This window comes from Apostichopus japonicus, chromosome 15, assembly GCF_037975245.1.
Source record: "Apostichopus japonicus isolate 1M-3 chromosome 15, ASM3797524v1, whole genome shotgun sequence".
NCBI classification, from domain to species: Eukaryota; Metazoa; Echinodermata; class Holothuroidea; order Aspidochirotida; family Stichopodidae; genus Apostichopus; species Apostichopus japonicus.
Window position 1 is genome coordinate 16323492 of NC_092575.1, and position 15366 is coordinate 16338857.

A 15366-nucleotide genomic window follows, 5' to 3' on the forward strand; every position below is an offset into this window, starting at 1 on the left:
AACATGTAAATTCATGTTGCAGTTGCCCCACAGTAGCCATCAATTCTGCAAATTACTCTCGCCTCCCTTTCCTCCCATCTCCATCCACCTCCCCATCGCTACCTCCCTCTCCCCTCCCCCCCCCCCCTCCCCCAAATGACCCCTTTCCACGTTGCAAAAACTTTGATAGATCAGTTTTCTCCTCTGTGTACAGTAATTGAAAGTTATCGATGAAAAAACTATATTTTAGTGGACCAACCTCTACAGAGAACATTTGATATACTAATCTGGGCTCTTTGGGGATTTAACCTGCATGAGAAAGTAAAAAGTAGCAAATTTGTAGAAATTTAGACCTGTACAGAACTAAATCATGGGAACTTGGCGATTGGTTTGTGCAGAGAGGTGGAAGGTTACGAGGATTAGGAGAGAGGCTTAGCATAAGCCTAGGTGGACTCGGATTTTTAAAGGTTGCCCTGTGGTCAGCTGGGAGCTTCGATGACCCATGGAGTTTACCTCCATGGATGACCTATTAACCTGTGATGTGATAGTAGGGAACTATGTTTAGGGGAATTATGTACAGTACATAGCCATGACTGAATCAGTAGACTGCCATTAAAGACCTGTAAATTAAATTTTGACATGTATGTTGTAGAGTATTAAGAAGAAAAAAAAATACACTGCTAGCTTTTCTTGAAAATAGACCATCTTTGCATTAGAGTCTCATGGATTTAAGTGGCTGAAATACTTAGTCTAGTACACAGACATATTGTACAATTTACCTGTAGGTCACTACCTATAAGAAGCACCACTAGTCTTCAAGTAAGGCTTATATGCACTATAGTGTACTGCAGGTTGTCTGAGGGTCATTCGATCAACATTTTTTTTTTCACATTTTAATCGACTCTGATACAGTACATACTACATTCCTTAGTTAGTATAAACATCTAACAAATTTGTTTATCCAATTACTAACTTTTCTTGGCCCTACATTTTTCATACAGGTTCTTAGGACTAGCCATTTCATTTTTGTTACCAATACCCGTAAAATTGTTAGACTTCACGGCTTGATGGTCTAACAGGTAACATCCTACTGCACTGTATGAATTGAAGCACTCGAAGGACAAACACTTCATATTACAATCAAATTTAATACTTCATATGGTTCATTACAGAAAATATATGCAAAATGTCACCAGACTAGCAAAATTTGTCACATATGGCACAAACATTAAAGTACCAAATACCAATTAGTTTACTTTACTAAGGCTAAGTACTAAGTAACAGGCCTTTATTCTAAGTTAGCAACTGTATGGTGTGTGCACACTATCAGTAACCATACAAATTAGGCATGCACTATGTATACAGGTGGAACAACATCACTGATGATAAAACAGTTTGAAATCAAACTGTACGAAATTGACTGCATGGGAATACTTTAACCGGTCCATTGCATCGCAAATTGCTACTTTGTGAAATGGTCAAATTAGGCATGCACTATGTATATAGGTGGAACAACATCACTGATGATAAAACAGTTTCAAATCAAACTGTATGAAAGTGACTGCATGGGAATACTTTATCCAGTCCATTTCATCGCAAAATTCTACTTTGTAAAATGGTCAAATTAGGCATGCACTATGTTTATACTGTAGGTGGAACAACATCACCGAGGATATTGAAACAGTTTGAAATCAAACTGTATAAAAGTGACTACATACTAGGGAATACTTTACACTGTCCAAAATGCTAAAGAAATGATCAAGTTGCTAGACAAGTCCAAGATTTATAGCAGTAGTTGTTTAACATAGGAACCATCCATTATTTGCAAAATTCAGAAATTAAAGAGGAATCAAATCTGCTACACAAAATTTGAACAATAAATTATTCCCTAAATTCCTATATTTAAAAAATCACTAAATTAATCATATAAAATAATGGTTTCTGAAATGATCAAGCAGAGAATTTATTTAACCACTTTAAAACCATTTTAAGTCATTTAAAATATCGCCGAAAGTGAGTTCTTTCGATTCTTCAATTTACGTACACAAATTTTTTCACAACTGCAAGAAGACAAAGATCATTCACAGTATATGAATATTGATGAATGGAGAATAACTGCTAAATAAGGTGAAACATATTCCATATCCAGTTCAGTTAGATGTCATATAATTCTAGCCGCATGACAGATACGATATTAAACTTTGTTCACCTGTACGCTACAAGCTGATTAGTTACAGTAATTAGAGTGCCCCCCAAAACAAGTAGACTACAATGTGTTCAGAGTCCAGATAGATATGTTAAGATCTGCTATATATCCCATTGTATATTATCAATATGAAGGAATATGTACAGTTAACTCAAGAACCATATTTTGTTTTTATCAAAGTTCACCTTTGGAGTCGGTGGTTTGTAGTATCTTAGGTTTGTAGTATCTTAATGACTTGTAAAATCTGATGATTCTTTGATACCATATATAGTCTAGATTAATGTAGAGGGGAAGGACGTCTGAAATGATCATGCATGCCATCATACATATCATCTACAACATGCAATTTGAATTTCACAGGATTTCAACTTTTAACTTTTTGGAAGCTGTGCATTTGGGAGAAAATGTTAATTTGATACATGAATGAGTTGATTGATACATGAATTTAAACAACCTGTAGGCTATGCATTTGAGAGAAAAAATATATTTAAAAAAAAAAAGAAGGTAAATTGATACTGAGGCATTGTCATGAACATTTTGTACATGGTCAATAGCAATACCTGTACTTATACGGAAAGGCCAAAAATTTTACTCTATAAATGATTCATCCGATCAAAAACAATTACTGTGCTACATTTTCATTACTTTTCAATGTACCAGAGTTTATTTTTCATGTTACCAGATATTAACCTTCTAGTACTGCAGCAGGGGTTGGGGTGGGGATGGGGCTCATCAGTCATCACTCAAAGAGACTTGATATTAAACAACCTGTTAGAGGCCCAGTCTATTCTGTTTAGAGATATTTAGGAAAACATTTAGACTTGTGGTCTCCATGCACATTATAACAGTTTTATGCAAATATATTTATAAATAAATTTAATTTATATAAAAACTTATTTTGCCTTGGACATATATATGTTGTTAGGAACACCATCTTGATTATAAAACTGATGTGAGTAAATTAAGATTTTTACAAATTAGAATCACAACTGAACAACACTACAGTCTGATCAGATGATACAGACCTCACTATCAACTTTGCCTTAACGGAACATCCTGGACATAAGACAAACTTTAAAGGCAGAATAAATTCAAAATAGCAGCATAGACATAGAGAATTTTATTATATTTTATTTTATTTATATATATATATTTTAAATTTTTATTTTTAATTTAATTTTATTTATATGTTGTACACAGTTAGTTACAGCATTCAGTTTTGAAGTCAGCTACTCAAATTTTTTTTTTTGCTTTCTGCTTCTGGATGTGGTGCTTAAATGTAACCTGCACTGACAAAATGATACATGTTTTAATCAAATAAAAAATATCAGGTTCTACAGGTCATGCCTGTTCACTGTAAATTATAAAGTGAATTTATATGAACATTACATGATGTTCACCCAGACACACCCACCTACAGAATATCACTAAATTTAAAGTTTATTTTCAAAAATATATAATATTCAAACAATTACATAATATTACTAAACACAAATGTGCAGCATTGTTACATATTAACAAATTCATGAAATTGAAAATTAATCTAAATTTATCAACAGAAAAACTTTTGAACTATTTACTACTTTCTCCAAAAATCTATACCTAGGAATAGTATTATCAGTAGAATTAATTGAAGGTACTGCATTTTACAAGTGCAAATGTTTGCCTCATCTTGGAGAAAGAGATATTTATAGTACAATAGCATTCCAAACAGGATAATACTTTTAATTTTGCAAGCTGATAGCCCTTCACTATACACTTTTTCCAACCCATATGTACAATTTTAAGATGTATCATTTGCAAGATCATTACATGTATCGACCAGGCTTCACTTTCTTCCCAAAAGTTGCAAAAATGTTATCACTGCTATATTATGTCATACAACTGAGATTTGTAAGAATGTAAATCAATTTTGAGCTCAAACGTCAGGAGTTTATTGCACCTACCGTTGGCCTAAATTAATTATTTTGTGTCGTTAAGGTTGCACCGAGGCCAAGGACAAATTTAATAATAACAATTTTAACAATGATAATTTTCAAATGTTACCTGCCATTCTATTGGAATATTATATTATGGCACCCTGTCATAAACAATATTGAAATATAGACTTGCACATAAACATGTACTATAAGTCCTGATAGTGGCCTACTGTAACCACTACCCAGCACACAACAGCAATTACAGCATTATCTAGTACTATACTTGTAGTGTAAGTACTGTTATTCATTAAGTTACCACCTGAGTCATTTCTGGGGTTTACAGTGTTGACAACTTTGACAAGACTTAGTTTTGCAATTCTCTTGCTATTCCCAGATTATCATGTTAGTCAATAACATACCAATTTCCCACCGCTGGATAGCCAAACGTTTAGGCTAGATTATATGTATCCATGTTGTGGATACATAATTACTAGAAAACATTGTCTAACTCTAACAACATTTGTAAGCCACAAGAGAGATTGTTAATATTTTGATTGGTATTAAAGTACAATATTCCTTCTATTTTCCTTTTTTGGTCGCAACCAGTAAGGAATACACAATTGCCATGCAAAAGCTATGAAAGCAATTGTATGTAACAGTCATATGAATTGAAGAAACTGTATGATTGCCATACCATACGGTAATGGTACAGGAATGGGGGACCTACTGTACACAGTATAAATTCAGTTTACAAATCCGTATTACTATCAGCATTTCAATAACAAGAATCCTACAGGGTACAGACCACTGATAATGGAGGGCAAAGGCCCATGTACACTGCAAATACTGAATGTTAGCTACGGACACACTAGTACTACCTCGTCCATGAAACCAATTCTTGTGGTGTATTGTACTGGTAGGTACTGACCGTACTACAGTCGGCCTACACTAACTTTATGTATACGTACTAACGATTGAAAGACCAAAAACGCTTATCACGAAATGTGACTATAATAGAACTTACCACTGTTGAAAATTATTCCAAACTGTAAGCACCAGATTATGAAAGAGAACCAATTCCTATCCATCCTGTCTACCGTATTAGGAAAATACAGGACCACTAAAAAATAAATAAAGATACAATCAGTCCTCAGCGTTCAGTTTATCTCATCATTCTGTATGTCCAACGTACAAGTACTACGATCGACTCGTTCTCCTGAGATGTTGATCGGTTGAGAAGATTACTGCAACTGTGGGAGCAATAACATACGATAAACCCTCAAACGCACTGAAAACGAGATCACAGATAAACTCACAGACAGATCAGAAAACATCGCTCACTTGTAGTGTGGTGATAGGAATGAGTCATTCGGTGTACTATAAAGGAAGAATGCTTTGAACCAATTGAATACGACACGGGATTTTGTTTTCATCTGGTTCAGGGATTGTTCTGTCAAGGAGATTGTATCGGCGGGCCCTAATGGCGTAGTGGATAGAAGTATACTATTTTATGCAAAATGGTTTATCTGTGCCACACAATTTCACAAACAGCAACGTTAGGCACATATAGGTAACTGTCTTTTTGTGTAAAACATTGAAGGGTAGGATCACGTTTTTTTTTAATTGAACAGAGCAACAACTGTAAACAATGTGCTTATCTACTTGCCAAAAAAAAATCATGTGTAGTAAATATAGGACGTAGTTAATAATAATCATAGCGTATGTTCTTATAAGAAGATCCTGCATGGAGTGAAACGTCAGGCCTTCTAACTTTTATTAGTTTTTTTTTCTTCTTTCAAATGGTCATCATCACCATAGAGTCACTCATCTGAGAATAAATGGGACTAATGGTCATAGCGGGTGTGATGTCACGCTGATCATTCATCCAGTGGGTAGATTGGTAACTGAATAATTACCAGATGTATACTAAGTTGTCATGGAAACCTACAGAACAGCTAATTAGCGACAATTGAAATGTTATTTTCACGTTATAAATATTTGATAATTTTATCCCCGCTATTCTATTCATAACATTCACTTATTTTTCGGTACATGACATTGATATCTTACTGAAATTTGTGTAATGTTTTATTCTTTTACAAGAACGTCATTTTGTGGTTCTGGAAATTACACTCCCGGACCAGCACTCATTTACGGTGGACCAAATTTGACTTCAAACCCACTGGTCGATCAAACCAGTTCCCTTTGATCTATCGATACGTGTGAAAGAGACGTAAAAAGAGTGACCACTTCCTCACGGTAAGTAATTGAATAAGGGGTTAATCAACGGTCTAGCGTGCGTTACTCACAGGATTAATGCACGATCGGGGGATAATGCAAGCGATGCACGAGGGCGGAGCCCGAGTGCATCCAGCGATAGCATTAACACCCGGAGTGCATTAATCATGTGAGTAACGCACGCTAGACCGTTGATTAACCCCGTTCATTCATACACTACCATTTGTGTGGGGGAAAAAATCATAAAACAAAACATTTTTGGTTACATATAACCAAAGATTTATTAAAGTGATGCCCCGTAATTTTACCGTGCGTTACTCACAGGATTAACCACGGTCAGCTGACCTGAATGGACCAATAGGATTTAGGAATCTTTACTAAGTATGAATGAACTGTGGTTGACGTTTGGTCGTGTACTCCATTTTGCCCCCATATCCTCAAATCCTCCCAGTATAAGACCGTACACTATATTCCAAACAAATCTCATCACATAAATTGATTGTTAATGTCTTGTAACCGCGACTGTATTCCAATGCGTGAACAAACTCTATACTCTCCTGGATTTTATTTTCTCTGTGGTCGGTCGGGTTTTGTGTGAAACAACCTTTCAATGGGTTTTAAAGCAATGATTGTATCTCTTTCGATTTTGTTCCTTCAGGATAAGTTAATTATAAGCTTAACTCAGAATAGAGAAATCCCAAAGGGCCATAATAAATTCGTTGAAAACACATCGGGTGGCCACTTACAATAGTCGGTAAAGGTTTGTCACAAAGATACGCGGTTATTTTATGACTTCTTACGAATTACTAAAACATTCATTGTGGGAAATGAGTACACTATCCTATTCAATACTAACGGAATGTCTATTGTCATCAAAAACCGTCTTGTCATAATAAAGTTCAGCCATTTCTAAAGGCTTTAATTCGAAGATTCTCTTGTTTCTTTCATTAGTTTATTCCAGATCTAACCTTTCTAAACATTCTATTACTGGAATGTTATTCAATTTAAAATAAGTCCTTTTGTAAATAAATTGGATGTTATCTCTCTTTCTTCGTTTTTGACAATCTATTTTTTTTTTTACTTTTTTTATTCTTCTTATAAATACATGCAACACAGGACGTGTAAATTAAAGCGTACAACATTTTATAGACCTATATCTGCAAGCTATAAAAAAAATCTTCCTATTCTGTTTGTTTTATTTTCCCAGTTTTCTCACTCCCCTCGTGCGGCTCTTACTCGAGTTCTCTAATCTTTTCTAAAATTTTCCATTATGGCTCCATTTTTGTTTCTGGACATTATGAGCGGCTTTTCTCAAAGAAAGATCGATGCAGTTTAAAATATGATCATCAAAAACCTTAAAAAGACCAAATCAGCAAACATATAATTTGCAATATCGTGTTCAAGAGAAAATCAATAACTCGTCCATCTGCGAACCGGTTTCCTTTCATCTCTAGTTACTTTTTACTTATCCCTTATAACGTTTTTATTTGAACGATTTTGTATTATAATCGATAGAGCATATATATATACTGTAAAATTGTAACACTAAATACACGGCACTTGATTAATTGTGTAATGAGAATATTGAATACTTCGGTACGCGATACGCGATACGATTAGCATCATGCGTATAGAAAATATCATAAAGCCTTTAGGGTATACATTTTTAACCCTAACTCATTTGTTTACTTTTTTGAATACTTAACTTGTGTAAAATGGTTTCAATTTCAACAAGGTGTTTTCTGTATCTTTATGTTCATTGTACGCCAACATAAGCTTTGACTTTATATAAATCTACAACGTGTGTACACCTTAAAGAATAAACAGTGACATCAACTATAGAGCCCCAACAACACCAGTGGATGGTTGGGTAATTGGGCTGCAATATTTAAAGGGATATTCCAGTGGGTGAAATTCGTCATTTAATAAACTTACTGGAAAATTTTCCGGGACTTTGTATGTCGAAACCGTACTATCCTCATAACAGTTTAGGACACGGGAATAAAATTTTTCAAAATTTGGTTAAAATTTTTCTGGCAACAGCAGAGTTGGTTATGTCATCACATGGCAATTGAGCTGAAAAGTCTTTGGATTTGCTCGGAAGCAAACCCAAAGCCGTTAAGGAAGTTGCTAGTCAGTCACAATCTCCCTACCCCTCCTTTAATGATAATTTTGGATTTGTTCCTTTGTTTTAATCTCTTCTTATGCATTAATATTCAAGAAGGGTCTCTAATGTCACCCCCCCCCCCCCCCCGCAATGCCATCCGTTTTAATGTTTAATCACCGAGCTACTCTTTTGTAAAAGCTGTTGTTCCGTAACATCACATCGATGGTAAAATAGTATTAATTTGAACCTGCTTGATGCAGTAAAAATAGAACCAGTAATTACATCAGACATAGTGGTATATATACGAGCTATATATTTTATGTAAATTACATTGCTATCCGTTGGGACGTCAAAACAAAGCCTTGGGACAAGTACGATATGCAGATATCCAATCGAAAATAGTGAGTGAAGCGTTAAGTTACATGTAGAGGGCGCTATACAACAGCTTACGGGATAAGCTTAAACTACAGGAAGTTATGTACTAATTAAGTATATACTGTAAAATTATGTTCACATCTCTTCTTGTCTTCAATTAGGACGTTTTATATTGCTAAACTAAAACGGTATGTAAATATGTGGGTGTGGGAAGGGGTGGTGTGTGTGGGGGGGGGGGTGAAGAGGGGGTTGTTAGAGGGAATGTGGTTTGACTCTACAGTTTTATGGATACTTGCAAAACCAGCAAGGTCTCTGACTCAGACAGTGTTTAAAACTTTTATGCATAACTCTACCATTACTTTCTGAAGGCCGTCTACTAGAAATGGATCGTTCGATGAGAAAACCGCCATTGAAAATTGTGAGTAGGTATATATGTACATCTGGATGCCGATTTTCCTTCCCCATATTTTTTTTTTTATATATATATTTTTTATTGCGGACGAAAATTATGAACCGTGACGTTACATCGAAGTAAGATTTATTTTCTAATTCCACCTGCTAAGGTATAATTACACGGAGCTATATATAAAGAGAGAGGGAGATGCCACAAGCTGAGTGAATCAATTCTACTGAGTGAATCAATTCTACTGTTAAAAAGCTTAACCAGAGCCGGAAGTTTTAATAAGTCTATTGTCCTGTTCACGAATAGAGGCTTAACTTCTATTACTAAATAAATTACTAGAAAGATTTTGTGACGCATGCGAGATTCTCTAAAATGTGTTTTAATTTATTTTATTTTACATTTCAAGGGTAAAACTGATTTAGCGATACAAACGCAAACCGCTTATCTTACATGAAGCCCTGAAACATAATTTACAATTAAAGGAAAACAGATATTAAACTGACACAAACATTTAGATAACAAATTAAAGTAAGAATAAAAGACAAAATAAAATCATAAAGAACACTGTAATAGGAGTACAACGAGTAAATAGAATAGTTATAGTGCTTATAACCTCATCAGCTATAGATTAATCATGAACTTCGAAATCTTAGATTGAAAAACCACCAATTCTATAGATTGAATTTTCAATCAAAACAAATAGCTATAAAAACAATTTCAATTGGTGAATAACTCAAAATCTGGGGCCGTGTTGAAAAATTCCATGGCAATCGATCTGCTAAAAAAAATATATATATACAGGGGAGGTGATTATTTAAAAGGTCCGCCAAAATGATTGTTCTACACATATATACACGAAGAAACACGAAGATTAAGCATATTATGAAGCAAAATAATATATCAGATAAATGCCTCTCTCTCTTACTGTAAGTATCTCTGATCTTGTATTGTCAGCTTGACCTAAAAATAACATCAATGTGTTGATTATGGATTACACTGCGAAGGAAACTCAATTGAATGATTTTCTTTCCTATTCTGCTGAAAAGGATTCAACTCAAAGGATAAAAGTGATCGAAAACCCGAAGCACACGGAAAAAAATGATAAAACGAACATACTTTTCATATCCCAAAGCGTTAACCGGGTTATGGGTGCAACATGATAAGTGGTTTGTTCATATATTTATATTTATCTGATCAGACTTCGGGTTCATTTCAAGGAGACCTATATCTTAACTTCTAATTGTGATTGGAGGGGGGGGGTGGGGGGGGGTCTTGTGAGACTTGTTCAAGTCTTCCAAATATGAAAGAAAGAGTTATTGCAACTTCAACGACACCAGCCAGGGTTGTAATATAGGCTACACATTCATAGGCGTAGGAGCCCAATTTGATTTGGGGGCGGGGGGGGGGGGCTGTAATTACGACTTGCCCGAAAAATGTAATCAAAATTTTATACATGTTAATGTACATATCATAAAGGCATGCATCGGTTATTACATCGCATGTCAATTACATACAATCATTTGCCGTGTTATTACCCGTCCATATTGGTTATAATTTTTGGGGAAGTCGTTCCAAAAATAATAATATAAGTTTAAACCATTAATTGCAAATTAATTTTCTTTTAGTAGGTGCCCGAAAAATTCTCAGCATATTGCCCGAATTTTTCACAAAAATATTTGGTGGGGGGGGGGGGGGGCTGCACATTACACATTACTGGTAAGGCTAGATACGTCAACTGTCTATCACAATGTGGTAGGTCCGGTTTCGTTGTTGATTTCATAGTTTTTGTCACCTTTTTTTTTTACAAGCATTTGAAGAAAAAAAGACTCATTTGATGATGATATTAATTTGTTCCGAAAGTATGCTTTAAGTTTTTAGACACTTGGACACACAAACCATTATCTAATATGTATACACTGTCTCACAGAGCACAATGTGTTGTAAAGGCTCTGTATAACGCCTATACATAACTTTTAAATTGGATGTCTTCCCACTAGTTAAGTAACCTCCAGTCTTTCTCTCCAATGTGAATTATCATCCACTATTGAAACTTCAAGTAGTTCTCTTTTCCAATCTTACAACAAATTTGTGATTAATGATGGTACACCGTTAATGAGTTTCTAACTCTGTCCTACGGATCAATAGTTATTTTTATCATCGAGGAACAGCTTACCATGAGATAAGCGGGTTTGTATGCCCTCAAACTAGCTACAAAAGCGAGCAGCTCTCCTCCAGACGGTTAGATCAAAGCACACACTCGGTCATCCATAAATGTTATCCAAGTGAAACGACAGAACCGCAAACACAAATCGGTCAAACAATCATCAAGAATATATACATACTGGTATATACAGAGAGAGCCTTCTTAGTGCATGTGTGTGTATAGTATATATAGGGAACTATTATATGCCCGGTCAATGGGTATAATGATAAAATAACTATGTGCGGATATCGTATGTAAAAGTTTATTAGTGTATCAGTGAATAATGGTAAACAGATGGATTTGCCTATACAGAGTATTGACTGGATAATGATGCCTCGTCCTTGTTAATGTCTCAATGATTTCATATGTTCTTTATATGGATAATTTTTCAAGAATGTTTATTGACTTTAAAATTATTTACATCGATTTTTTTTCGATTTAGAACTTTTCTTTATTAAATTACGTCATGACACATAATATATAGGCGAATATCATGTTGGTCATTGGTAGTTGAATTTATGTGCTCTGTTTATCTTTTATAATTTATGTAAATATATATATATATAAATATATAAATATATATATATATATATATATATATATATATATATGTGTATATATATATATATATATATATATGTATATATATATATATATATATATATATATATATATATATATATATATATATATATATATATATATATACAAATGTAACTTCATTACTATACTCATAGTTTATTGATTTGGCTGGTTTGATTGAATTTAAAATGGAAATTAAATTACTTTGACTTCTAAGCCTCCCGACATGTTTTGTAATTGTTCTACATAATTCGACATATGTTAGGTATGTCTTAGTACTGTTCGCGGATTCGCTATAGCTGTTTGCGACCTACCCAAAGAGCGGCGCAACTTGTGGCCACCGATTTACGGTATCTCTCACGCACCCTCTTTAAATGCGGTCGACACGCCTAAATGAAGGAAGTGACGGCTAGTAGAGAGGAATTCACACAGTCTGTATTCTACGTTTGCAGTACTGTATATAACTATAGTAAAATATAAATGGACATATCGAACTAAAATCGTCTGAAAATGCCCCAAAACGCTAAAAATTGGGATCAAAGTTCGCAAACCAGTTTCCTGCAGACTGTATACCACTCCAAAGCTTGAGGAGGGGGGAGGGGGGGGGGCGTTAAATTAGAGAATAGTCTCGTTGGAATAAGACGCTCTGGGTTTATAGAAGTAAAACAAGAGTCTACTTTTATCCATTATTGAACCACCGGACTATGTCTTTTTCCTCTTAAAAATATATTAATGAAAGATATTTAGAAAACGGACTATAGGAAATTTTAGACATGTTTGAAATTCCCTTTCCCATTCGCGTTCTGAATTGCAACGAATGAGTTCCTGGTGCTCGATCCCGGGTTACACGGTCACATGCAAGAAAGGAAGATTAGCTTGGGTTCTGATCTGCTGTCTCCAATCTACTCATGCAAAGAAATTGCTATATACGTATCGTAAGCAGTTAAGCGCTAGATAACCCTCAGTCGTTATATCATATTATAGAATGTCGGATTTGCAATATTGAGGTCAGGTCACTGTTTCGAATCCCATTATAAAGCATCAAATTTCCTTTTTGTCCCCCTTCAAATTACATACATAGGATACACTTGTGGAAGTAAACGGTTGACCTACCATATACATTATTTTCAGACACTGTGCAGTGCAATGTATATAGCCTAGCCTATACCTTTGATTGCCCTTCTTGTTGACACACAAAGTTCGACGAGCCAATAAACGTATACACGCTGTAATTCAAACCACATTTCCTTCACATGATAAACCTCCTCGAAGGTGTAAAGTTATTTCGTCAGCATTCACAGATTGAAATTGTTGCCACTCTCAGTTTATATAGTCCATTAATTTAATCAGATATGTTTATAATGTGTTTACCCGCTCCCCCTTAGCGTAAAGTGTTCACACGTACGCAGGCTTGACTCTAACAGTTACCCCTGCCGCGCGCTTCAACTTTCTTCTTAACGACGATAAGAATTCAACTATAGGTCGTGTGTGGTCTAAAATCTATAACATATAATAACAATGTTACAAATTCATATGTATATTGACGCCGATAAGTGGTACAGCAACTTGATCGCATTTGCCCTTTCGCTCGTGTGGAGCTCACGCTGCGTCGCATCAAAAGTTCGTCATTCCGTATACGATGGACTGGGAGTATAGAAATAAAATAAAAACAGATTAAAGAGATGATCGATGGTCATAATAAAACATGTACAATGATATACGTTGTTTCACAAACATCTTCTTTTCGCATCCCCTCTGACGATGAGACTAACAACAAAATCATTTGGCAGTTTTATTGAAATACGGCAGGCCGATTGTCTCGTCTTTTGGCAGACGCAGACGTAAGACTGTGGGTTACTTATAGATGAATATGCTAAATAGCTTACGTGTACAGAAATATCGTTTATAATTTCCAATGTCGACCAGTTGTCTCGCAAACTAAATTCAAATTTCAATGGCGTCATTTTTGGATGAAAATTCCTGGTGTTATGAGGGCAGGACTTCGCAGTGCTAATTGTTGTGGTTGCCTGTCTACAGTATATATAGAGAGGATGTGCTGGTGATGTGTAGCTCGAATTGGTTGGGATATTCAAGATACTTAATAAGCTTATTTGAGACGGCGGGGATGGGGTGAGGGCGGGCAATTGAGGGATTAAGGACTGGTCGAAACTGAATAAACGCTATGATATGTTCGTAAGTATACGAATCTTTTTGTAGTTTCTCGTAACCTCAAGTGTGGATATCACCATACTTCCATCCAATGGAAACTTGTTACGGTTGCAGATGGTGTGTGGGTCTGGGTGTGTGTGTTGGGGGGGGGGGGGTATTTTTCCCATTAAACTATCGTCTGCTGCGCCCTTGAGTATATATAATTTTATTGTAACAGAAGCTTTAGGCGTACGTCAGAAAACTTCTATATGACGAAACGAACAAGCAATAGCACGATAATAAACAGTCTCAAATACGTAACATAAAGGACCATAGCAACAATTATTGCAGTGGTACTAACTACGGTAGCCTCAAAGTGCCATCAAGATAAGAATATCTAGTCGTTTACAATATACGTTGACTACTTTGCATAACATTGTTGAAATGAAGAAATGTAACGAAGTTGTCCTTTTCAAAAAAATTTCAAATACAAACTTGGAAAGAAGTCAAGAACTTAACATTCACATCCGAAAATTGTTGAAATGACGAGGTATTCTTGTCTTGATGCCACTTTTAAGCTGCCGTAGTCAACACATAACAATAAGTAGAACGCTTCATGATTCGGCCTGACCTGCAAAATACTCGGGCAGAAGGATCAATCACTTCCGTTCTCGAATCAAAAGCAAATAATTATTGGACCCAGTGGTGGTAAAAGTTGAGTGTATCAAAACTTCTTCATCATCCATGAAAATCTCGCGACCCTTCTCGTGGGAACATATTTTCCCCCAAAAACGTAAGATTTTAAAGATGGATTGTTTTTTGGTTTTGTTATGACTGTATCTGAATTTCAGAAAATGGTAGAGAATATAAAATGAAGTGACACCCTTTTCAGAAATGATCTGAAAATATTTCATTTTTTCTCTCTCTCCCTCTTTCAAGCATGATGTACGTATTGTTGTATAAGAACGAGATTGGGAACTATTATCATTAGGGCCTATACAATTTCAACCTCACTACGGTCGGATACAGTGAGGACCAGGCACGGGGCCCTCTTTAAGAATTTGGCACTTACGTCGCGGCGAACAAGTGAGGTAGTTTTGCTCAAAACAGGGTCCATATAGTTAAGAAAAGTAACACACTTCGCTTTACTGATTTTTGTCTTATATACTGCTATAACAGTATAGTAATATCGGTATCTATCGATAC

The 15366-nt window shown here is 35.3% G+C and overlaps 1 protein-coding gene across 1 annotated transcript in view; it reads right to left on the bottom strand.

Moving 5' to 3' along the window:
* Window positions 1-5372, bottom strand: part of LOC139980916 (transmembrane protein 132E-like) — a 36789-nt gene extending 31417 nt beyond the window's left edge. Inside the window, exon 1 of the mRNA XM_071992959.1 lies at window positions 5129-5372. Coding sequence (XP_071849060.1) covers window positions 5129-5192 — 64 coding nt within the window. The 5' untranslated portion in view covers window positions 5193-5372. The remainder of the gene's footprint in view (window positions 1-5128) is intronic.
* Between the last annotated feature and the right edge of the window lie 9994 nt (window positions 5373-15366).